We start from the raw sequence: 25,540 nt of genomic DNA, 5'->3' as shown, positions 1-25,540 counted from the left end.
GTCTTGATTCCCTTAAAAATGAAGATGTTAGCGGCGTTTGAAATTTTGCCATTTTTGAGGCGAAAATGGCGAACATGACGTCACTAAAACGTCATTTTCTCAAAAAATTTTCGAGCGATTTCGCTCAAATTTTCAGGGAACGTGTCAAATTGATGTAAGAAAAGGTACTGAAGGTTTGGCGGCGCTGCGCGCCGCCGTTTTTGAGATATTGCAAAAATTCGCGAGGGGGGGGGGTAAAATTTACCCCCCCCTAGCCCCGCGCGGGTTAAAGCATAGGTTTTTGTGCTACCCGTGACTACTATAAATAACTTAGCCTATGCTACTTTTGTGAACCCATGACTTTTATCTATGACCCAAGCTATGACCCATGAACTATAACTGTTTCTGTGACGTCATCAACTTTCTATTTTGTGCTTTTGAAATACAAACTTACTGTCATCCTTGCGTGCCCCGAAACTTCCTTTCTCAAAGCCGCGTGTGACGAGTGGTGGTCGCCCCGCGCATCCTTCAAATGACGATGTTATCTCGAACAACAGTTGGGATTGCCGCAGTTTGTGGCACCCTTTTCATGGGGTACTGCATTTACTTCGATAAGAAGAGGAGAAGTGCGCCCGACTTCAAGAAAAAGCTCCGCGAAAAGCGTGAGTAAAGTGCGCCACTTTCGCTCCCTTTCGCCGCATGTTACATCATTGAATGTTTTTGCTTTGTCACCATTATATTTTTTTGGCCATGCACCTCTTTTTCTGGATAATTTTTGAATAATAATAGCTGTGTAGAAGTAAGGCAGGTGGCACACTTGTTTTTTACAACCAAGGAGAGGTGCTGTAGGGTAGGTTTTAGGGACGCCGGTGAAAACAGTGCCGGAGGGCGTATTAGGCCACATGACTATTGAGAAGTTCTCCCCCTCTTAGTGCCTTCTACACAGTAATTGATATGTGGTTTGTGCGAGTGAATTTCAAGAGCCTTGATCAAATCGCCAGGTGCCCTGTTTTCACGTTCGTCCAGTTTTAGGCTGTAGGTTTTAGGTTTTAGGTGGTAGATTTTAGGTTGTACGTTGTAGATTATAGGTAGGTAAGTGTGACACCTGCTTTATGACGTTAGTGGGTACACTAAGGTTTCTGTAGCTGTAGTCTGTTAATGTAACAATTTAAAATGAATACCTCATGAGACGAGCATTAGGATTGAACAGAAGGACAAAAGGTAAAATTAAGAGTGAGCTTGATATTTTAAGCGGCCCAATGTTTATGTATGGATGTTGACCGTGTGCTTATGCTTTTCACCCAAGCACTTTGAGTGGATCTCCATTGTTAAATAAACGGTAAATGTCAAGTTTAAGTCCTAAGAAGATTTCATTGATAAATTTTTCATATTTTTACATTATTTGACATCCTGAATCCAAAAATGATACTCATATGTCTCGCAAATAAAAGAAAAAAACATAATCAAACCTGACCTAACCTTACCTACTTACCTATAACCTACCAACCTACCACCTACAAACCTACCCTAACCTAACCTAACCTACAAACCTACCTACCTACAACCTAAAACCTACAAACCTACAACCTAACCTAACCTAAAACCTAAAATTTTTGCTGTTTCATATTCGTATCAAAAGCGCCACAATTGTAGTTAGGACCTAAACTTGACATATACCAAATAAACAGACTATAGCATTGGTGTTGTCAAGAAAGATGTCTTTAGCTGCATGGTAATTCTAGCATTGTTATGTAAAGCACCATCATTCCATCACCACTATAAAACATAAAGCAAAAGTCTACCATTACTTTATTTATGACCAATACAGGTTACAGCATGACCGTTTTTTTACAGAATCCTCCATTTTGAAAATGCCTGTGTGATGAAGAAATGCGTAAGGACCAATGTAACAATGTTGCACTTGGGAAATGTGTTGGAAGGATAATTTACCCTAAGGATTATGTAGCGTAATGGTTTGGTCTTACACAAAAAGGCAGGGAATGGAGATGTTAGCAATGCTGCCGTGACAACCAAGAAAAGCGTAACTCGCATTTTTTCGATTTTGAGATTTTGATACCATTAGATAGAGAATAGCAATCTCCATCTTTCTGCAAAACCGTTTTTCGAAATTCGTATAATTTTTCGAGTTATATCAAATTTTCTTTTTCGAGAAAAGCGTAAATGTTTTTCATCCTCCCTGACCGCAAGCAAAAAAAGCGTAACTACAAACGCACCTATTAAAAAAAGCGTATCTGCAGCGGTCAGGACGATGTGATAGGCAAGAAAAGCGCAACTAAGTAGTTGCGCTTTTCTTGCTTATCACCGCGCTGACTTTTACGCACTTGCGCTTTTTTGCCTTTCAGGTGAGTGCATAACACTTGGTAGAAGTTTAATTTTGCCAGGAAAATTTGCATTAAAAATATATTCAGCCCTTCTTGCTTGCGTTTGCCGCCTTTCTATGTTTCACCAATATCTTCTAGTAGGTATCCGGGCGTTTGAATGGAGGAAAACTGTAAGATAAAAGCAACCAAAGTTCAAAACCACCAACTTGAAATAGTAGGTATAGGTATGGGGTGCCATGCCATACCCTGGACCAAGGCCACGCGAGCGATATCAAATAGTTTACTTTATTTATTGTGGTGCATGCTCGCTGTGAACTCTATCAGAAGGGTGTGCAAATTGCGGCTTAGGAGCAGCATTGGTCTCTGAAGAGGTTTAGAACTGAAACGATAACAAAAAATACGGAACAAAAGTCCACGTGCAGCTAAAGGAAAATGTGAAATCAGAGCTCTGTTCGCCCGCTGCTGTCAAAACAGCTTCCCCAACAGCCCACTAGGTGGCTACTGTGTTGAAGAGATAGGACTGTGCTGTTGACCAATGAGAGGCCGAGAAACGCACGCAGGCTGCTGACGTAGGCTGCCGTGCGCTTACTATGGGCAACCACAAAAGTGAGATATTTCTTCTTTTAATGGGGCTACAAAGTGATCTAAAACGCAGACAAAAAAGTTACCGACACTACAAAACCACTGCCACCATCCATACGCTGGCTGATGGACGAGATTGTTGCCTAGCAACGGAGACCACGTGAATTTGTCCAATAGGAGCTCGAGTCGCGCCAGCAGTGTGTGACGTAGGCTGCTGTTAAAACCGCAGAGTTCGTGCGGTCGCTATGAGCCAACCGCAGCGAAAGCGCGGCCGATTTGGGCGCGCCCCGCGCCGCTGTCACACGTGCGCCAAACAAGCTGAGCAATGTCCCTTTTGATTGTCGCTTAGCAGCGGAGACCACGGTCACGACGTACTTTTGGCGTACTTTTGTCTGCAGCCCCATCCGTTAGCTGCGTAGGTTTCATGAAAGTAATCTTGGGTTTCATGGCTCGACGCTAGTGACCTCTATATTGAACTTCATCAACGCGCTAGCGACATCTCGCAGGAGCCAAAAGGACTTGGCATTATGCAGCGAATCATTCAAACTTTGCAAATCATTGGCATCTTTGCCGAGAACATAGGCGGCGGAACGCCGAACGGGGAGGGCACCGGGGCACCGTGCCCCCTTTGATTTTGACATTTTTACATTAGCCCTATGGGCGTTGCATGGAAAGAATTTAGAATGGGACCAAAAGTCGGCAGTGCCCCCCCCCCCCATAATTGAAGGTGTTCCTCCGCTACTGGCCGAGAACGCCGATGTTCCTTTCGCACCGGGCGTCGGTTCATCACAGGTGTTGGTAGGGCTCGAATGGCACAGTCAAATGGCACAGTCATTCTCCCTTAATAAGCACTACCCCCTAGCCCTCGCCACCGAGAAGAGGGGGTTCGGGTGTCGCCCTCGACGTTTTTTTTTTTTAAGGTAATTGCTCGGAAGGCGCTGGTATAGAGATGAAAGCTGGCGCACTTGAACATTAAAGACGGATCTTCACACCGACCACATTATTAGGTCAGGTCAGGTTACTAACTTGGGACGTCGTAAGTGAACCTCTGCACGGCCCTAAAATGTCGCAATTTAGTCCGAAATGGCGAGGGGCGGGGAGGACAGTCCATCTACCCTCCCCCTAAACGGCATCTGATGAAGAAAACCGATAGGTTCGGCGAGAATTAAAAATGCCCTAATTATTGCCGAGTCTAGGCTGAATTAGGCTGAGTCTGATCCATGCCCACGATCACGACACCCATCTGTTCATATGCCCATCGGTGAATAGCGCGTGTCAGCCTGTGTCAGGCTCTTATTGCCTGCGGTTACAGGTGCGTCATCAACGTAACAAAGAAGTACGACGCTTGTGATATCTATCCTAATCCTGAAGCACCATGAAATGTGACATCCGTAAAATGTACAGTAGAATAGTTAGTCATTGCCCATGTAGAACACATTTATGGTGAGTGGTGACATTTATTTCCAGATAACAAATTTAACGAGAAGGATAAGGCTATGGCCACTGGCCAGTAGCCTTATCCACATGGCCACATGCGAACAAAACAACGTCACACAACGAATCAATGCCAAAGATTAAAGGCTGTTTACAAATATCTACAAATAAATCACGCCTGACATGTGTTCAATTGTTATATAACGAGCTGTGCGATGTGCAGTATCAGTGCCAGCAGTGTGGCCAGTGAAGCATCAGGTTCACTGGCCACACTGCAGCGCTCGTCTGCGACGAGCGCCAGGCCTCCTGCTGGCAGGCCAGCGAGACGGGTTCCGAACCTCAGGGACCACAGCCCGGGTCGTCGAAACCATCAGGCAGGGCGAGGATGGAAGATGAGCGAGCATATCGGCGCGATAGGCTTCAGTCAATTGCTGAGTGGGACCGAGGGCGTCCGTCCGTTGAAGACAGGAGGTCGACGGACTGCAAACAGCGTGCGGCGGTCTTCTCAAGGCTGTCCGATGGGCCGCTGGGCGCTGGCCCTAAGCAGCGATAAATCACCTGCCAAGAAAACAAGGGATCAGAAAATTCACTCCCTCCTTTAAAGTCCAAAATGCTTATTGCTCAAGCACCTCAGGGTCAGAGCCTCAGAGGAAGCAGTAATTGGTGAGGCCTTCAGCAGCCTCACCAAGCTATTCAGAGTGATAACAGGATGATGCCTCAGGTCTTAAGACTTTACTGGACAGCTGGCAGAAGGAATTTTCCAGCAAATGGTCAAAGACCTGCAGTAAATGTTCTCATGAGCATGTGCCATATTTTTGTTTGGATTGATGAGAACTGTTTATCATTCCATATGTAAATCAGTCCGTGCAAGGTTCTGAACAACTTTTTTAATTTCATCCTTAAAAATCAACTTGAATATTAAAAATTATGGCATATAAGTAGGCCTTTAAGTTTCACGGTCCGGGATACACATCACCAACAATCACCCCATGTACGAGTGCTATGAATTCAGTGCCTTCTTGGGAATATTTTCCTATATTTAAGATAAAAAATTACATGGATAGGTATGCCAAGATAAAACACAAGGCAATAACAATAATTTGAAGGAAGAAACAGCAAAAGTATCACCACACAGTACCTACTTATAATAAATATTTGTGAACATAAATTGGGAAATAAAATGACAATATTGAGTGGCCAAGTATTTAAGAAGGTACCTAAATCGTTACAAACTTCAGGGGACAGCAAATCTAATGAAGCAAAAGATTGCATTTTAGCACACATATTCTGACACAATCAAACACTAAATTGAAATGCTCTTCTATGAAGTAGGTACTCCAAAACGCAGGTAAAATCGTTTACAAATAGAAAATTTGTAACCCCCGAACGGTGGAAACGCGCTAACATAGTGCCGATATTCAAAAGAGGAGACAAAAAGTCGGCCGAAAACTACAGAAGTGTCAGCTTGCTGCCTCTCTTCGCAAAGATTTTAGAAAAAGTGGTTTATGACCAGCTTTACCGGCACGTGGCACCGGCACTCTGCAACGAGCAGCACGGCTTTGTGCCGGGCAGATCATGTACCAGCAACTTGGCCGTCTTTCTGACCTCGGCGTGGGAGGCCATATCGGAGGGATACCAGACAGACACGATATACACCGACTTCACAGCGGCCTTTCAAAGTGTAAATCATGGTTACTTGATCCACAAACTAAAAAATTCGTTCCACGTCCACGGCTCAGCTCTCATGTGGTTTGTCTCGTACCTCTCTGATAGGCGCCAAAGAGTCACACTGAACGGCAAAACGTCGGAATGGACTAGTGTCATTTCGGGAAATCCAGAGGGGTCATTGATTGCTCCGATCCTATTTTCTATTTTTATCAATGACCTCCCTTCCGATCTAGACTCAGAATGTTTACTCTACGCAGACGATGCCAAAATCTTCAGGAAAATCACGACGCGCCAGGATGCTGCTACTCTGCAGACGGACATTGACCGGCTGAGCTCCTGGTCGGCCACATGGGGTCTGTCTCTAAACCCAGCCAAATGTAAAGCATTCAGTGTGACTCTGCGGCGCGCTCCCGTTCGGACCACCTACCGTATTGGCAGCGCTGTTCTGGAGAGCGTAGACGAGATCAAAGATCTTGGCGTCACAATTGACAGCAAGCTGTCATTTTCGGCGCACGTGTCCCGGATTGTATGCCAGGCAAACAGGGCCCTAGGCCTGATGATCAGAACCTTTCAGGCCGGGACTAAGAGATCGAAATTCAACAAACATACGTTACTCGTTACTTACTATGCCAATGTTCGTTCAATTTTGGAATACGGTTGCGTGGTCTGGGCGGGAGCGGCCAAATCCCACACAGAGCGGGTTGATCGTGTGCAGCACAAGTTCTTGTTGTGGTTGAATAGCCACACATCCTCGCCATGTTCCTCTCTGTCCTATCCTTCTCTTCTGCATCATTTTGGTATTACATCACTGTCTGTCCGTAGAAACCAACACGACCTGCTCTTCCTGAGGAATATCCTGGCCGGTAAAATCCGTTCTTCTAACCTCCTTGGTAGATTTCCGCTCCATGTGCCGCCGCGATCAACCCGCTCACAGCGGCTCTTCGCCGAGCTTCCCTGGCGCGTACGGACCGTCGGGGATGGTTTTCTGCGCCGACTACCGAAGGCCATGAACGTGTTTTTAACTAGAAGTCCCGCTGATGTTTTTAGCGATAGTTTTTACACTTTTAAAAGACACGTTTTAAACTATGTGAAAGGGCTGGAAGCGGCGTGATCGCATCCGCTGTGCTTTTAGTGTTTCTTGTTCACTAGGCTTTTTAGGCTATTATTTATTTATTTATTTACATCTCCTGTGTTTATAACTCTACGTGTTTTTATCTTCAGTGTGTGTGTGTGTGTAGGTGTGTGTGTTGTGTGTGTGGGTGGGTGCTGTTTTACTGTCCCTTTGACTTCGCCTTTTAAGTGGACTTATTGTCTGTTGGCGATTTTAAATATACAAATACAAATACAAATACAAAATGAACGTTCTATGCCTGTCACCTACGGCTGAACAGATAAACAGCATATAAAATTAAATAACACAAAAAATCAATTTTCAAAACCGAATATAATCACAACATACCTATGTGAAACAATAACCACACAAAACAGCTCGGGAGAGCATTTGTTGATGTGCGCCACCAATGTCAGTACAGCATCATATATGTCTCTTTCACGTAGCACGTAGCTTGCAGTGATGACGTCATGTCCCGTGACGTAAATCGACCGCCGACGTCATAAGTCTGCTGATAAATAAACGGGGTGCGAACAGAGCTCAGGAGTAGAGTCGAGCGAGTTCTGGTGAAATAGGACGATCAGGGGCGGGATCTTCCCACCTGCATTTCGACATCCCAGCATTAAGAGAGGCGACCCAACCCCACATGGCCGCCCGGCCAGCCAGCACCGGCAGAGCTGACCATATGGCCGCCCGGCTTGCCCGGTCTGACAGCCCCGACAGGGGCGACCCCACGGCCGCCCGACCTGCCAGCACCGAAGGAGGCGACCACTTGGCCACAGGGCCTTGCAGCACCGGCCGAGGTGACCCCACGGCCGCCCGGCTTGCCCGACCTGCCAGCACCGACAGGGGCGAGACCCCAAGGCCTCCTGACCTGCCAGCATCGACAGGGGCGACCCCAAGGCCGCCCGACCTGCCAGCACCAGCATAGGCGACCCAACGGCCCCACGCCCGCCCGGCCTGCCAGCACCGGCAGAGTTGAGCCCACGCCCGCCCGGCCTGCCAGCACCGGCAAAGACGACCCCACGGCCGCCTGACCCGCCAGCATCGGCAGAGGTGACCCCACGGCCGCCCGGCTTGCCCGACCTGCCAGCACCAGAAGAGGCGATACAAAGGCCGCCAGGCTTCCCGACCTCCCAGCACCAACGGGGGCGACAGCCGACAACGTGGCCGCCCGGCCTGCCCGACCTCCCAGCACCGACAGGGGCGACCCCAAGGTAGCCTGACCTGCCAGCACCGAAGGAGGCGACCCCACGGCCGCACGGCCTGTCCGGCCTGCCAGCACCGACAGATGAAATCCCGCGGCCACCAGGACTGCCAGAACTGACAGGGGCGACCCCAAGGCCGCCCGACCTGCCAGCACCGAAGGAGGCGACCCCACGGCCACTTGGCCTTGCAGCACCTTGGCCGCCCGGCTTGCCCGACCCGCCAGCACCGACAGAGGTGACCCCACGGCCGCCCGGCTTGCCCGACCTGCCAGCACCGGCAGAGGCGACCCTACGGCTGCCCGGCCTGCCAGCAACGGCAGAGGCTACCCCAAGGCCGCCAGGCCTGCCAGCACCGGCAGAGGCGACAACGTGGCCACCCGGCCTGCCCGGCCTGCCAGCACCGGTTGAGGCGACCCGACGGCCGCCCGACCCGCCAGCACCGGCAGAGCTGACCATACGGCCGCCCGGCTTGCCCGACCTGCCAGCACCGACAGGGGCGAGACCCCAAGGCCTCCTGACCTGCCAGCACCGACAGGGGCGACCCCAAGGCCGCCCGACCTGCCAGCACCGGCATAGGCGACCCAACGGCACCACGGCCGCCCGGCCTGCCAGCACAGACAGATGAAACCCCGCGGCCGAAGAACTGACAGAGGGGAAAACGTGGCCACCCGGCCTGCCAGCACGAAATGAGGCGACCCCACGGCCGCCCGACCTGCCAGCACCGGCAGAGTTGAGCCCACGCCCTCCCGGCCTGCCAGCACCGGCAAAGACGACCCCACGGCCGGCTGACCCGCCAACATCGGCAGAGGTGACCCCACGGCCGCCCGGCTTGCCCGACCTGCCAGCACCAGAAGAGGCGACCCAAAGGCCGCCAGGCTTCCCGACCTCCCAGCACCTACAGGGGCAACCCCAAGGAAGCCTGACCTGCCAGCACCGAAGGAGGCGACCCCACGGCCACTTGGCCTTGCAGCACCGGCGGAGGCGACCCCACGGCCGCCCGAATTGCCCGACCTGCCAGCACCGGCAGAGGCGACCCCACGGCTGCCCGGCCTGCCCGGCCTGCCAGCAACGGCAGAGGCAACCCCACGGCCGCCCGGCCTCCCAGCACCGGCAGAGGCGACAACGTGGCCGCCCGGCCTGCCCGACCTGCCAGCACCGGCAGAGGCGACCCCACGGCTGCCCGGCCTGCCAGCAACGGCAGAGGCTACCCCAAGGCCGTCCGGCCTGTTCGGCCTGCCAGCACAGACAGATGAAACCCTGCGACTGCGCGGACTGTCAGAACTGACAGAGGCGAAAACGTGGCCACCCGGCCTGCCAGCACGAAATGAGGCGACCCCACGGCCGCCCGACCCGCCAGCATCGGCAGAGGTGATCCCACGGCCGCCCGGCTTGCCCGACCTGCCAGCACCAGAAGAGGCGACCCAAAGGCCGCTAGGCTTGCCCGACCTCCCAGCACCAACAGGGGCGACCCCAAGGCCGCCCGACCTGCCAGCACCGACAGGAGCGACCCCAAGGCCGCCCGACCTGCCAGCACCGACAGGAGCGACCCCAAGGCTACCCGGCCTGCCAGCACCGGCTTAGGCGACCCAACGGCCCCACGGCCGCCCGGCCTGCCAGCACAGACAGATGAAACCCCGCGGCCGCTCGGACTGTCAGAACTGACAGAAGCGAAAACGTGGCCACCCGGCCTGCCAGCACGAAATGAGGCGACCCCACGGCCGCCCAACCTGCCCGACCTGCCAGCACCAGAAGAGGCGACCCAAAGGCCGCCAGGCTTCCCGACCTCCCAGCACCAACATGGGCGACAGCCGACAACGTGGCCGCCCGGCCTGCCCGACCTCCCAGCACCGACAGGGGCAACCTCAAGGAAGCCTGACCTGCCAGCACCGAAGGAGACGACCCCACGGCCACTTGGCCTTCCAGCACCGGCGGAGGCGACCCCACGGCCGCCCGACCCGCCAGCACCGGCAGAGCTGACCATATGGCCGCCCAGCTTGCCCGACCTGCCAGCACCGAAGGAGGCGGCCGCTCGACCTGCCCTACTTGCCAGCACCGACAGGGGTGACCTCACGGCCGTCCGGCCTGCTAGCACCGGTATAGGCGACCCCACGGCCGTCCGGCCTGCTAGCACCGGTATAGGCGACCCCACGGCCGTCCAGCCTGTCTGACCTGCCAGCACCGAAGGTGGCGACCTGACGGCCGCGATTGCTAAGCATGAAGCATGAAGTCCTAGCATGAAAAGTCGTGAGTTATTTTGAAAGGCATCTAGGCATCCGAAATGGAGGAAAGACGTTTTCGTCCTGGCGTATTTGAAACACCGCATATTCGCCGATACCATAAGATCTCGCAAGCAAAAGAAGCGTAACTACGTAGTTAGGTACGCTTCTTTTGCATTTCGCTATGGAGCCGCGCGCTGCACATACGGTTGCCGGACTGCTGGAGTGAATGTAGTTACGCTTTTCTTCCCTACATGCCTTGCTGCAATTTGAGCATGGAGTGAAAAGCAAAAACACCTTACACCATTTTCTAGCAATATCTTATATGCCACGTAAAAAATATTAACACTGTTAGGTTCAGTGCAGTATTGCGAACAGTTTGACACCAAGTTTTCTTTGATTATTTAAGAACCGACGATAATACAAGGTAAAACAGAAAAATCGCTCTCCTGAAAAATCGTCAAAAGCGAGTTACGCTTCTTTTCCTTTTCACGGCAGAATGGATGAAGCAAATATTTATATGGTGATTTCCTCCCTTTGCACCCTTTAAAAACTGAAGATATTCACCAAAAAAAAAAACATGAATAGGAAGAACACATCCTTTTAACCCTCGCCGGACCTATTGGTTTTCTACATACACGCCGGCCGAGGGGGGGGGGGGGGCGGGTACGACCACCCCCTCGCCGTTTCGCCCCTGGTGGAGCTAGCGCGTCGCAGAAAAAACGAGCGTGTGCGCCGTTACGAGACGCAGAGATTGGTCAGTGTGTCCAAAATTGTAATGTTGCGGGAAAATCCACCCATAATGAAAAGTTTAATGACCTCCTAAAAATATAAACAAAAACATCCTCACTGCAGTCACAACTTGTAATATAACCTCGAACCCAAACGTATAGGAGCAGGAGAGACGCGAACCTTGCAAACTCTCACAAGACACCAAGACAACCATTCGAAAAACCGAAATGTTCAAATGTATGAGCTGACTTAAAAACCTCATTTAACATCCCGAATATAAGAGTGCCTTCAAAAACTTATCAGTATTTGATATTTCTACATCATTTACATCTCTACATCGTGACATATATGAAAATGGTGCTTAAAAAGGGTCGAAGTCAAGTTTTATGAAAATAACTACATCCTTTCCGGCCTTTTTTCTACATCCTCCCCCTAACGTAAAATGAATTTAGCCACACTGAGATTGGTACCCGATTTTAAGGTCCTAGGTCAACCGGTGACCTCTGAGGTCAGGTCAAGTGCCCCAAGGTACGGTTCAGTTTTTGGTGAATAACTTCGCAAAAAACGGCCGCAGAGCCGCGATTTTGGCAGCATCGTGTTCGCCTCGCTCAGGCGCGTCGAATGATATCCTTTTTGTTCGGGTCAGGTCAACTTGGGGTGTTGACCTCGGTCAGGTCAGCACCCCAAGGTCACGAAGTTGGTCGAACGAGGTCATGTCGCATATCATTCGATTCGGCAGGTCTTCCTGAGTCCATTGGTGGCTTCCCCGACTCTCTAGCTCAATTTGATCAGGAGTTATTGACGAAAAACTAATATGACCTTGATGACGTCATAAATGACGTCACACAAGGTCAACATTGCAAAAGTGACGCATCTAACCTTGCAAGGAGTGCATCAAATTACGATTCTGTGTGCTTGAGATAGTTGGAGATCATTCCCGGCGCCAGAATAACAGTTTTCATTTTTCCCCATTGACTTATAATGGTGAGGTCACGAAAATGACCTGACCTCATATGACCTTTAGGAAAAATCTGAGATATACAAGTTGTGAGACTCATAATGGATACTAGATCCTGCAAGTTTCATTTCCCTGTGACATCTCCTCTAACAGTGAGGGCGTTGCGAAGTTGCGACATCTGAAGACCGTGCAGAGGTTCACTTATGACGTCATAGGTCAGTGACCTGACCTGACCCAAAAATGCGGTTGGTGTCAAAAGATGCGGCTTGGATCAAAGGTCAGGTATGCCAAGTTTCAGCTCTCTATCGCCAGCGTGTTCGGAGCTATCGCGAAAAAACCCTATGGGGGGGGGGGGGGGCGGCACCCGCCCCCCCCCTCGGCCGGCGAGGGTTAAGTTGCTTCTAAGGTTGAAAAGTGAGACCACACTTAAATACTTCGATACTTTGTACACAAAACATCTTACACCCAATCACTTGTGGAGTCAGATAAGGTCATGTCAGGTTAGGTAAGTCAAGGTTAGGTCAGGTTGGATTGGGTTTAATATTTCTGCTTGTAGTGTACCTGCTTTTTCTAGCATTAAATGATCATATGAACAATTTCCTGGGATGACATATGTTTTGTGACAATATAGGGTGTTTTTTCAATGTTGAGCCTAGGGTGCAAAAGGGGACTTCACCATTGATATTGTTTTCTTAGCTAAGTCTTATGGATCTTATGGTAGGTAGTAGGTACTGAATGTGTAATCTATATATGGTAACTAATGATGTCATGGATAATTGTTTCTATGGCAGTGCAGTCTTGAGCTATGAGAGTTGGTAACTGCACTACCCATTCAGGTAGATTTTTCCTATCAGTGGCAACCCTTTTTAATTTTGTGAAGAAACATCACCTTCCCTTGCGTCACCCTTATCTCTTAGTTCATTATTACATTTAATTTACAGTTTGAATGGTTTTATGCTAAACCATACCATGAATGTTATAATTATGCTCCAGCCAGGTGCTCTGGTGCTCAAATTTGGCTTTTATTGATCCAAATCTAATACACATGCTCAGATAACTTTTCAGATGTTGCATTGGATTCTAACAAACAAAACAACTAGCAGATGAGCTGAACAACTGCTCATCAAAAATTGCTCAATCTACCAAAAAATCAAATGGCTCTCTTGGCCTTTTATGACCAAAATTACAACCCTAAATGGGTAAAAATTATGTTGATCAAGACAGCCCATATTCAGCCCAGATTCAGCCCGGATTCAGCCCAGATTCGGGACACCTCCGATCAAGCTGAAACTCGCACACAGTGTAGGCCATGACATGTCCAATCCACAGTCCGAGTCATTCGGCGGCACTCCCAGCCGTTTGACCTACAGAGGTGAGCAAAGGTCACGTGGCCCAAATTTGCACAGCAGATTGTGGCCCACCCAGTAGAGCTAGAGCGCTAAAAATGGCATCAACCGACTCGCCAGCATCTAATCTTACTTTCCCAATACTCATTTGACCTCTCAAGGTCATGCGATGACCTAAGGTCAATTGTGGGCTATGTCGAAAATACACTTGCACAGCAGTTTTCGAGTAGAGGGATTGACTCAATTCCAAATCAAAGCACATCATCGGGTAGCCTATAAGCCGTAGTAACTTTCCTTAAAAACCGCTTCTCGATATGTGACCCCGTTTGACCTCGGCAGGTCAAAAAGTGCAAATAAACGACACTCCATACGTCGCAGCCCGGATTCAGCCCAGATTCGGGACATCTCCGATCAAGCTGAAAATCGCACACAATGTAGGTCCTGACATGCCCAATCCACAGTTCGAGTCATTCGGTGGCACTCCCAGCCGTTTGACCTACAGAGGTCAGCAAAGGTCACGTGACCCAAATTTGCACAGCAGATTGTGGCCCACCCAATAGAGCTAGAGCGCTAAAAATGGCACCAATCGACTCGCCAGCATCTAATCTTACTTTCCCAATACTCATTTGACCTCTCAAGGTCATGCGATGACCTAAGGTCATTTGTGGGCTATGTCGAAAATGCACTTGCACAGCAGTTTTCGAGTAGAAGGATTAACCGAATTCCAAATCAAAGCACATCATCGAGTAGCCCATAGGCCGTAGTAACTTTCCCTAAAAACCGCTTTTCGATATGTGACCCCGTTTGGCCTCGGCAGGTCAAAATGTGCAAATAAACGACACTCCATACGTCTCAGCCCGGATTCAGCCCAGATTCGGGACATCTCCGATCAAGCTGAAAATCGCACAAAATGTAGGGCCTGACATGCCCAATCCACAGTCTGAGTCATTCGGTGGCACTCCCAGCCGTTTGACCTACAGAGGTCAGCAAATGTCACGTGACCCAAATTTGCACAGCAGATTGTGGCCCACCCAGTAGAGCTATAGCGCTAACAATGGCACCAATCGACTCGCCAGCATCTAGTCTTACTTTTCCAACACTCATTTCACCTTTCAAGGTCATGCGATGACCTAAGATCATTTGTGGGCTATGTCGAAAATACAATTGCACAGCAGTTTTCGAGTAGAGGGATTGACCGAATTCCAAATTAAAGCACATCATCGGGTAGCTCATAGGCCGTAGTAACTTTCCTTAAAAACCGCTTCTCGATATGTGACCCCGTTTGACCTCGGCAGGTCAAAATGTGCAAATAAACGACACTCCATACGTCGCAGCCCGGATTCAGCCCAGATTCGGGACATCTCCGATCAAGCTGAAAATCGCACACAATGTAGGGCCTGACATGCTCAATCCACAGTCCGAGTCATTCGGTGGCACTCCCAGCCGTTTGACCTACAGAGGTCAGCAAAGGTCACTTGACCCAAATTTGCACAGCAGATTGTGGCCCACCCAGTAGAGCTAGAGTGCTAACAATGGCACCAATCGACTCGCCAACATCTAATCTTACTTTCCCAACACTCATTTGACCTCTCAAGTCCTGCGATGACCTAAGGTCATTTGTGGGCTATGTCGAAAATACACTTGCACAGCAGTTTTCGAGTAGAGGGATTGACCGATTTCCAAATCAAAGCACATCATCGGGTAGCCCATAGACCGTAGTAACTTTCCTTAAAAACCGCTTTTCGATATGTGACCCCGTTTGACCTCAGCAGGTCAAAATGTGCAAATAAACGACACTCCATACGTCGCAGCCCGGATTCAGCCCAGATTCGGGACATCTCCGATCAAACTGAAAATCGCACACAATGTAGGTCCTGACATGCCCAATGCACAGTCTGAGTCATTCGGTGGCACTCTCAGCCGTTTGACCTACAGAGGTCAGCAAAGGTCACGTGGCCCAAATTTGCACAGCAGATTGTGGCCCACCCAGTAGAGCTAGAGCGCTAAAAATGGCACCAATCGACTCGACAGCATCCAATCTTACTTTCCCAACACTCATTTGACATCTCAAGGTCATGCGATGACCTAAGGTCATTTGTGGGTTATGTCGAAAATGCACTTGCACAGCAGCTTTCGAGTAGAGGGATTGACCGAATTCCAAATCAAAGCACATCATCGGGTAGCCCATAGGCCGTAGTAACTTTCCTTAAATACTGCTTCTCGATATGTGACCCCGTTTGACCTCGGCAGGTCAAAATGTGCAAATAAACGACACTCCATACGTCGCAGCCCGGATTCAGCCCAGATTCGGGACATCTCTGATCAAGCTGAAAATCGCACACAATGTAGGTCCTGACATGCTCAATCCACAGTCCGAGTCATTCGGTGGCACTCCCAGCCGTTTGACCTACAGAGGTCAGCAAAGGTCACGTGGCCCAAATTTGCACAGCAGATTGTGGCCCACCCATTAGAGCTAGAGCGCTAATAATGGCACCAATCGACTCGCCAGCATCTAATCTTACTTTCCAAACACTCGTTTGACCTCTGGATTGGGCATGTCAGGACCTACATTGTGTGCGTGTGATGCACATTTTGACCTGCCGAGGTCAAACGGGGTCACATATCGAGAAGCAGTTTTTAAGAAAAGTTACTTCTGCCTATGAGCTATCCGATGATGTGCTTTGATTTGGAAATCGGTCAATCCCTCTACTCGAAAACTGCTGTGCAAAGGTATTTTTGACATAGCCCACAAATGACCTTAGGTCATCGTATGACCTTGAGAGGTCAAATGAGTTTTGGGAAAGTAAGATTAGATGCTGGCGAGTCGATTGGTGCCATTTGTAGCGCTCTAGCTCTACTGGGTGGGCCACAATCTGCTGTGCAAATTTGGGCCACGTGACCTTTGCTGACCTCTGTAGGTCAAACGGCTGAGAGTGCCACCGAATGACTCGGACTGTGGATTAGGCATGTCAGGACCTACATTGTGTGCGACTTTCAGCTTGATCGGAGATGTCCCGAATCTGGGCTGAATCCGGGCTGCGACGTATGGAGTGCCGTTTATTTTCACATTTTGACCTGCTGAGGTCAAACGGGGTCATATATCGAGAAGCGGTGTTTAAGGAATGTTACTACGGCCTATGGGCTACCCGATGCTGTGCTTTGATTTGGAAATCGGTCAATCCCTCTACTCGAAAACTGCTGTGCAAGTGTATTTTCGACATAGCCCACAAATGACCTTAGGTCATCGCATGACCTTGAAAGGTCAAATGAGTGTTGGGAAAGTAAGATTAGATGTTGGCGAGTCGATTGGTGCCATTTTTAGCGCTCTAGCTCTACTGGGTGGGCCACAATCTGTTGTGCAAATTTGGGCCACGTGACCTTTGCTGACCTCTGTAGGTCAAACGGCTGGGAGTGCCACCATATGACTCGGACTGTGGATTGGGCATTTCAGCAGAGCTGGGCAAGTGCGTTCCTTTAGTGCGTTCCTGCGTTCTTCCGTACGTACGCACCGCCCTTTTTAGGAACGCAAGAACGCAGGAACGCAAAGTTTTTCAAAGGAACGCAAGTAAGAGGAACGCACCACCCGAAATTTTGAAGCGTTCCTGCGTTCTTGCGGAACCACCCGAAAAATTATATTGCTGCCAATGACCTCTGTGTCAAATGTTTGAATCTCGATTACGTGTGTTTGCCGGTAGAGGCGCCACTTGTCGGTCGAATCGAGGAAGGCTTGCTTAGATTTAGTGGTGATGTTTACTATTCGATTCGGTTTCAGGCATTAAATGTGTAAAGAAATATGATAACTTTTACTTAGATACATCTTTCAACTTAACTATTGTTTTTAAGCAGGTCAGATTTTTGTTGAAAACCCTACGGATGATATTGGTAAAACGTATTTCAGATATTCGATTCGGAAAAGAGATGTCGAGTTGCTTTTCGGCCCCGCGTCGCCATTCTGGGTATTTTGTGCAAATTCTGTGATCGATTCGCCCCGTGTTTGGTTGGGCCCGCGCCGCGTGGTTCGGCGGTATTTATTTGTCCACGACTTCAGTTGTGAAGAACACGCCTGTAGTGTTGGACTGGCGCGATTTGCCTACTTTGTCCGCTACAGTGTTGCGTTGCACTGATTTTGGTATGATTTGCTGCTTGGTAGAGCCAGAATACAATACGGGTTAATAGTTTAGGACGCAGGAACGCAGGAACGCTAACGCACCGAGCGAAAAAAAAATTGAGGAACGCTATTCCAGGAACGCACTAACCGCGGCCGGAGGAACGCAGGAACGCTAACGCACTACCGAAAATCGAGGAACGCGCCCAGCTCTGCATTTCAGGACCTACATTGTGTGCGATTTTCAGCTTGATCGGAGATGTCCCGAATCTTGGCTGAATCCGGGCTGCGACGTATGGAGTGTCGTTTATTTGCACATTTTGACCTGCCGAGGTCAAACGGGGTCACATATCGAAAAGCGGTTTTTAAGGAAAGTTACTACGGCCTACGGGCTACCCGATGATGTGCTTTGATTTGGAAATCGGTCAATCCCTCTACTCGAAATCTGCTGTGCAATTGTATTTTCGACATAGCCCACAAATGACCTTAGGTCATCGCATGACCTTGAGAGGTCAAATGAGTGATGGGAAAGTAAGATTAGATGCTGGCGAGTCGATTGGTGCCATTTTTAGCGCTCTAGCTCTACTGGGTGGGCCACAATCTGCTGTGCAAATTTGGGCCACGTGACATTTGCTGACCTCTGTAGGTCAAACGGCTGGGAGTGCCACCGAATGACTCGGACTGTGGATTGGGCATGTCATGGCCTACATTGTGTGCGAGTTTCAGCTTGATCGGAGATGTCCCGAATCTGGGCTGAATCCGGGCTGCGACGTATGGAGGGTCGTTTATTTGCACATTTTGACCTGCCGAGGTCAAACGGGGTCACATATCGAAAAGCGGTTTTTAAGGGAAGTTACTACGGCCTATGGGCTACCCGATGATGTGCTTTGATTTGGAATTCGGTCAATCCCTCTACTCGAAAACTGCTGTGCAAGTGTATTTTCGACATAGCCCACAAATGACCTTAGGTCATCGCATGACCTTGAGAGGTCAAATGAGTGTTGGGAAAGTAAGATTAGATGCTGGCGAGTCGATTGGTGCCATTTTTAGCGCTCGAACTCTACTGGGTGGGCCACAATCTGCTGTGCAAATTTGGGCCATGTGACCTTTGCTGACCTCTTTAGGTCAAACGGCTGGGAGTGCCACCGAATGACTTGGACTGTGGTTTGGGCATGTCATGGCCTACATTGTGTGCGAGTTTCAGCTTGATCAGAGGTGTCCCGAATCTGGGCTGAATCCGGGCTGCGACGTATGGAGTGTCGTTTATTTGCGCATTTTGACCTGCCGAGGTCAAACGGGGTCACATATCGAAAAGCGGTTTTTAAGGAAAGTTACTACGGCCTATGGGCTACCCGATGATGTGCTTTGATTTGGAATTCGGTCAATCCCTCTACTCGAAAACTGCTGTGCAAATGTATTTTCGACATAGCCCACAAATGACCTTAGGTCATCGCATGACCTTGAGAGGTCAAATGAGTGTTGGGAAAGTAAGATAAGATGCTGGCGAGTCGATTGGTGCCATTTTTAGCGCTCTAACTCTACTGGGTGGGCCACAATCTGCTGTGCAAATTTGGGCCACGTGACCTTTGCTGACCTCTGTAGGTCAAACGGCTGGGATTGCCACCGAATGACTTGGACTGTGGATTGGGCATGTCATGGCCTACATTGTGTGCGAGTTTCAGCTTGATCGAAGGTGTCCCGAATCTGGGCTGAATCCGGGCTGCGACGTATGGAGTGTCGTTTATTTGCGCATTTTGACCTGCCGAGGTCAAACGGGGTCACATATCGAAAAGCGATTTTTAAGGAAAGTTACTACGGCCTATGGGCTACCCGATGATGTGCTTTGATTTGGAATTCGGTTAATCCATCTACTCGAAAACTGCTGTGCAAGTGTATTTTCGTTATAGCCCACAAATGACCTTTGGTCATCGCATGACCTTGAAAGGTCAAATGAGTGTTGGAAAAGTAAGATTAGATGCTGACGAGTCGATTGGTGCCATTTTTAGCGCTCTAGCTCTACTGGGTGGGCCACAATCTGCTGTGCAAATTTGGGCTACGTGACCTTTGCTGACCTCTGTAGGTCAAACGGCTAGGAGTGCCACCGAATGACTAGGACTGTGGATTGGACAGGTCATGGCCTACATTGTGTGCGAGTTTCAGCTTGATCGGAGGTGTCTCGAATCTGGGCTGAATCCGGGCTGCGACGTATTGAGTGTCGTTAATTTGCACATTTTGACCTGCCGAGGTCAAACGGGGTCACATATCGAAAAGCGGTTTTTAAGGAAAGTTACTACGGCTTATGGGCTACCCGATGATGTGCTTTGATTTGGAATTCGGTCAATCCCTCTACTCGAAAACTGCTGTGCAAGTGTATTTTCGACATAGCCCACAAATGACCATAGGTCATCGCATGACCTTGAGAGGTCAAATGAGTATTGGGAAAGTAAGATTAGATGCTGGCGAGTCGATTGGTGCCATTTTTAGCGCTCTAGCTCTACTGGGTGGGCCACAATCTGCTGTGCAAATTTGGGCCACGTGACCTTTGCTGACCTCTGTAGGTCAAACGGCTAAGAGTGCCACCGAATGACTTGGACTGTGGATTGGACAGGTCATGGCCTACATTGTGTGCGAGTTTCAGCTTGATCGGAGGTGTCCCGAATCTGGGCTGAATCCGGGCTGCGACGTATTGAGTGTCGTTTATTTGCACATTTTGACCTGCCGAGGTCAAACGGGGTCACATATCGGAAAAACAGTTAATAAGAAAAGTTACTACGGCCTATGGGCTACCCGATGATGTGCTTTGATTTGGAATTCGGTCAATCCCTTTACTCGAAAACTGCTGTGCAAGTGTATTTTCGACATAGCCCACAAATGACCTTAGGTCATCACATGACCTTGAGAGGTCAAATGAGTGTTTGGAAAGTAAGATTAGATGCTGGCGAGTCGATTGGTGACATTTTTAGCGCTCTAGCTCTACTGGGTGGGCCACAATCTGCTGTGCAAATTTGGGCCACGTGACCTTTGCTGACCTCTGTAGGTCAAACGGCTAAGAGTGCCTCCGAATGACTTGGACTGTGGATTGGACATGTCATTACCTACATTGTGTGCGAGTTTCAGCTTGATCGGAGGTGTCTCGAATCTGGGCTGAATCCGGGCTGCGACGTATTGAGTGTCGTTAATTTGCACCTTTTGACCTGCCGAGGTTAAACTGGGTCGCATATCGAAAAGCGGTTTTCAAGGAAAGTTACTACGGCCTATGGGCTACCCGATGATGTGCTTTGATTTGGAATTCGGTCAATCCGTCTACTCGAAAACTGCTGTGCAAGTGTATTTTCGACATAGCCCACAAATGACCTTAGGTCATCACATGACCTTGAGAGGTCAAATGAGTGTTGGAAAAGTAAGATTAGATGCTGGCGAGTCGATTGGTGCCATTTTTAGCGCTCTAGCTCTACTGGTTGGGCCACAATCTGCTGTGCAAATTTTGTCCACGTGACCTTTGCTGACCTCTATAGGTCAAACGGCTGGGAGTGCCACCAAATGACTTGGACTGTGGATTGAGCATGTCATGGCCTACATTTTGTGCGAGTTTCAACTTGATCGGAGGTGTATGGAATCTGGGCTGAATCCGGGCTGCGACGTATTGAGTGTCGTTTATTTGCACTTTGTGACCTGCCGAGGTCAAATGGGGTCACATATCGAAAAGCGGTTTTTAAGGAAAGGTACTACGGCCTATGGGCTACCCGATGGTGTGCTTTGATTTGGAATTCGGTCAATCCGTCTACTCGAAAACTGCTGTGCAAGTGTATTTTCGGCATAGCCCACAAATGACCTCAGGTCATCGCATGACCTTGAGAGGTCAAATGAATGTTGGGAAAGTAAGATTAGATGCTAGCGAGTCGATTGGTGCCATTTTTAGCGCTCTAGTTCTACTAGGTGGGCCACAATCTGCTGTGCAATTTTGGGCCATGTGACCTTTGCTGACCTCTGTAGGTCAAACGGCTGGGAGTGCCACCAAATGACTTGGACTGTGGATTGGACATGTCATTGCCTACATTGTGTGCGAGTTCCAGCTTGATCGGAGGTGTCCCGAATCTGGGCTGAATCCGGGCTGCGACGTATTGAGTGTCGTTTATTTGCACATTTTGACCTGCCGATGTCAAACGGGGTCACATATCGAAAAGCGGTTTTTTAAGAAAGTATGGGCTACCCGATGATGTGCTTTGATTTGGAATTCGGTCAATCTATCTACTCGAAAACTGCTGTGCAAGTGTATTTTCGACATAGCCCACAAATGACCTTAGGTCATCGTATGACCTTGAGAGGTCAAATGAGTGTTGGAAAAGTAAGATTAGATGCTGGCGAGTCGATTGGTGCCATTTTTAGTGCTCTTGCTCTACTGGGTGGGCCACAATCTGCTGTGCAAATTTGGGCCACGTGACCTTTGCTGACCTCTGTAGGTCAAACGGCTGGGAGTGCCACCGAATGACTTGGACTGTGGACTGGGCATGTCATGGCCTACATTGTGTGCGAGTTTCAGCTTCATCGGAGGTGTCCCGAATCTGGGCTGAATCCGGGCTGTGACGTATTGAGTGCCGTTTATTTGCACATTTTGACCTGCCGAGGTCAAACGAGGTCAGATATCGAAAAGCAGTTTTTAAGGAAAGTTACTACGGCTTATGAGCTACCCGATGATGTGCTTTGATTTGGAATTTGGTCAATCCGTCTACTCGAAAACTGCTGTGCAAATGTATTTTCGACATAGCCCACAAATGACCTTAGGTCATCGCATGACCTTGAGAGGTCAAATGAGTGTTGGGAAAGTAGGATTAGATGCTGGCGAGTCGATTGGTGCCATTTTTAGCGCTCTAACTCTACTGGGTGGGCCACAATCTGCTGTGCAAATTTGGGCCACGTGACCTTTGCTGACCTCTGTAGGTCAAACGGCTGGGAGTGCCACCGAATGACTTGGACTGTGGATTGGGCATGTCATGGCCTACATTGTGTGCTAGTTTCAGCTTGGTCGGAGGTGTCCCGAATGTGGGCTGAATCCGGGCTGCGACGTATTGAGTGTCGTTTATTTGCACATTTTGACCTGCCGAGGTCAAACGGGGTCACATATCGAAAAGCGGTTTTTAAGGAAAGCTACTACGGCCTATGGGCTACCCGATGATGTGCTTTGATTTGAAATTCGGTTAATCCATCTACTCGAAAACTGCTGTGCAAATGTATTTTCGACATAGCCCACAAATGACCTTAGGTCATCGCATGACCTTGAGAGGTCAAATGAGTGTTGGGAAAGTAAGATTAGATGCTGGCGAGGCGATTGGTGCCATTTTTAGCGCTCTAGCTCCACTGGGTGGGCCACAATCTGCTGTGCAAATTTGGGCCACGTGACCTTTGCTGACCTCTGTAGGTCAAACGGCTAGGAGTGCCACCGAATGACTTGGACTGTGGATTGGGCATGTCATGGCCTACATTGTGTACGAGTTTCAGCTTGATCGGAGGTGTCCCGAATCTGGGCTGAATCCGGGCTGAATCTGGGCTGAATATGGGCTGTCTTGATCAACATGTAAAAATTGACGTAAGTTTGGATTGGGCTGGTAGACAATGACAAATTTTGTAATTGAGAGTCTTTCATTGGACACTTTAGCCCTTGCTGGACCTACAGGTTTTCTACATACACCATGGTCTTTAGGAGGGGTGGGGGTGGGGGAAGAAAGTGATTGAAAGTGCACTGCAAACCTCCACCTACGTGACCGTTTTGCTCCAAAGTGAGCCTGAGCCTGCAGCAAAAAAGAAGTGTGCACTGTTTAGTGTTCAAGATGCAGCAACTGTTGACTATATACCTACTGGGTATCCAATGAGGGTTTCAGACCAATATGTTACCTATGACTTCAGTTCAAAGACATCAAATGAGTATCTGACTTTGGGTAATATGCTTGTCAGAATTTGACTCAAAACTGCTGTATTGCCACCATCGTGTTCACCATGCTCAGACACTTGCGTTATTGAGCGTTTTGGCTTGAGTTTTGCGCTGGTCCCGTAGCTCAGTCGGTAGAGCTTTGGACTCCGAATGGTGAGAGCACGCGTTCCCGGCTACACTAGTCCGGGGTTCGAGGCGCGACGGGCGCTTGACGCTTATGAGCCTCCTGGCGGGTATGGTTGCGGTTGGTGGCAGGCTGTACTCTGGAGAAGTCAGTGAGAGGGCCGACCGGCCGTACGCGACCAAGTGCGTACGTTAAACTTTGGACTCGAAATTCTGTCATAGACAGGAATTGCGCGATCGGAGGGTGGAGGGCAGGGCCAACGCAACAAGCTCTGCTGAGCGGGGGCCCTGCCTTTGTGAATCCCTCCATTCAAAAGTTTCGGACAAAATTTACGTGAAAAGGCTGCATACATAAACATTTTTGTCTATGGATGATCTGAAACACCACCGCTCAAAATTAGAGTAAGACTGGGTCCTGTTATCTACGCTGTGCGGCTCGCCATTGACCCGCTGTTTGCGCCGCTGTGCCACCAGGTCGGAAGCAGGGGGCTCGCGCGGCGGCCGGCGGCTCGGCGCTGCCCGACCTGCGCTCCCAGGAGGAGGTGCAGACGTTCTTCCTGCAGGAGGTGCAGCTGGGCGAGGAGCTGCTGGCGCAGGGTAACATGGAGGATGGCGTGGAGCACCTGTGTAACGCGGTGGCGGTGTGCCACCAGCCACAGCAGCTGCTGCAGGTGCTCCAGCAGACGGTGCCGCCCCAGGTGTTCCAGCTGCTGCTGCAGCGACTGCCGCTCGCTGGACAGGTGCGTCTCGGCTGCCTTACCGCAGTCCTAACCAATAAACCGAGGATAGGTAACGTGTGGAGCGGGGCAGGGAAGATTGTTGTACTTTCATTGTGATTGTTATCAAATGCAACATTTGGTTGCACCTGTCTATTTTTCCTAATCTTTCTTTGGTATTTTTATTTTACCCTCATCTATTTTTTCGCGCTGTTCGAAGGTGCAGGAATTTTGTGATAGTAAAGATATTGTTTTATTGTTATATGCAATTTTCTTCTCCGAAACCTAAATTTACCTTCAACCTTATTTGCTCTAAAGTAGGCGGCTTTAGCTTTGGCTCCTACTCATATACATTTGCAAGTAAAAGTAATGCTCACCAGACTTTCTAAGACAAGTGATTGCTATGTAATCCATGATTACATAACGATCACCGGTTACTTTATATGCCATTTATGTACTTTCGTTCATTCTTGTTTGGTATAATGCTATGTATAATATGATCATGCAATAAAGAAAAATTGTGACAAAAGCTGAAGATAGTCTGAAAATGCATCTCTTGATGCATATTACCCGTAGAAGCAATAAATAAACCTGTCAAATCAAATATACATAAGTTCCAAAGCAGGTCAGATCGTTTTCTTAGATGAAGCTTACTCTCGTGCCTCCTACAGCGTCTGGCCGCGTCCGCTGCCGCCAAGGAGAGCGCCTCCATCACCGAGGATGACGTGGAGTAACCGGACAGTGGTCCTGTGACGTCATAACAAACACTACCACCTGCTCTGGGTGACGTCACCGCGGCGCGTGTGCGAGTGTGCGTCCGTGCGTGGGTCTCGGCGCGTGTGCGTTTGCCAGGTGTGTGCGTGTGTGCGTGTGAAAGAGGCGTGTTCTTTGATGTGAGGCTGACGGAGATCTCGCGCTTTGTTGGAGTCCGTACAAGGCCAAGGGCACTACCGAGCGTTTTCTAACAAGCGTGCGTCTGTCGCCTAGTCATCATGATTGTGTGGACGCTGTTAATAGGTATTACACAATTAATAAACAGACTTTTACACATCGATCTCTTTTTGGGGGGGGGGGGGGGGGGGGGGGGCTCGACA

At 49.4% G+C, this 25,540-nt stretch overlaps 1 protein-coding gene across 1 annotated transcript; it reads left to right on the top strand.

Annotated features, from left to right (window-relative positions):
* Positions 1-431: 431 nt before the first annotated feature.
* LOC122380629 (mitochondrial import receptor subunit TOM20 homolog) lies at positions 432-25,494 on the top strand. Its single transcript, XM_043363960.1, has 3 exons — positions 432-641; positions 24,205-24,470; positions 25,118-25,494. The coding sequence occupies exons 1-3, from the start codon at positions 512-514 to the stop codon at positions 25,178-25,180; spliced, it is 459 nt and encodes a 152-aa protein (XP_043219895.1). The 5' UTR covers positions 432-511; the 3' UTR covers positions 25,181-25,494.
* The last annotated feature ends 46 nt before the right edge of the window (positions 25,495-25,540 follow it).

This window comes from Amphibalanus amphitrite, unplaced genomic scaffold (assembly GCF_019059575.1).
Source record: "Amphibalanus amphitrite isolate SeventyFive unplaced genomic scaffold, NRLGWU_Aamphi_draft 000102F_arrow, whole genome shotgun sequence".
NCBI classification, from domain to species: Eukaryota; Metazoa; Arthropoda; class Thecostraca; order Balanomorpha; family Balanidae; genus Amphibalanus; species Amphibalanus amphitrite.
This window is presented reverse-complemented; position numbering and strand designations above follow the sequence as displayed.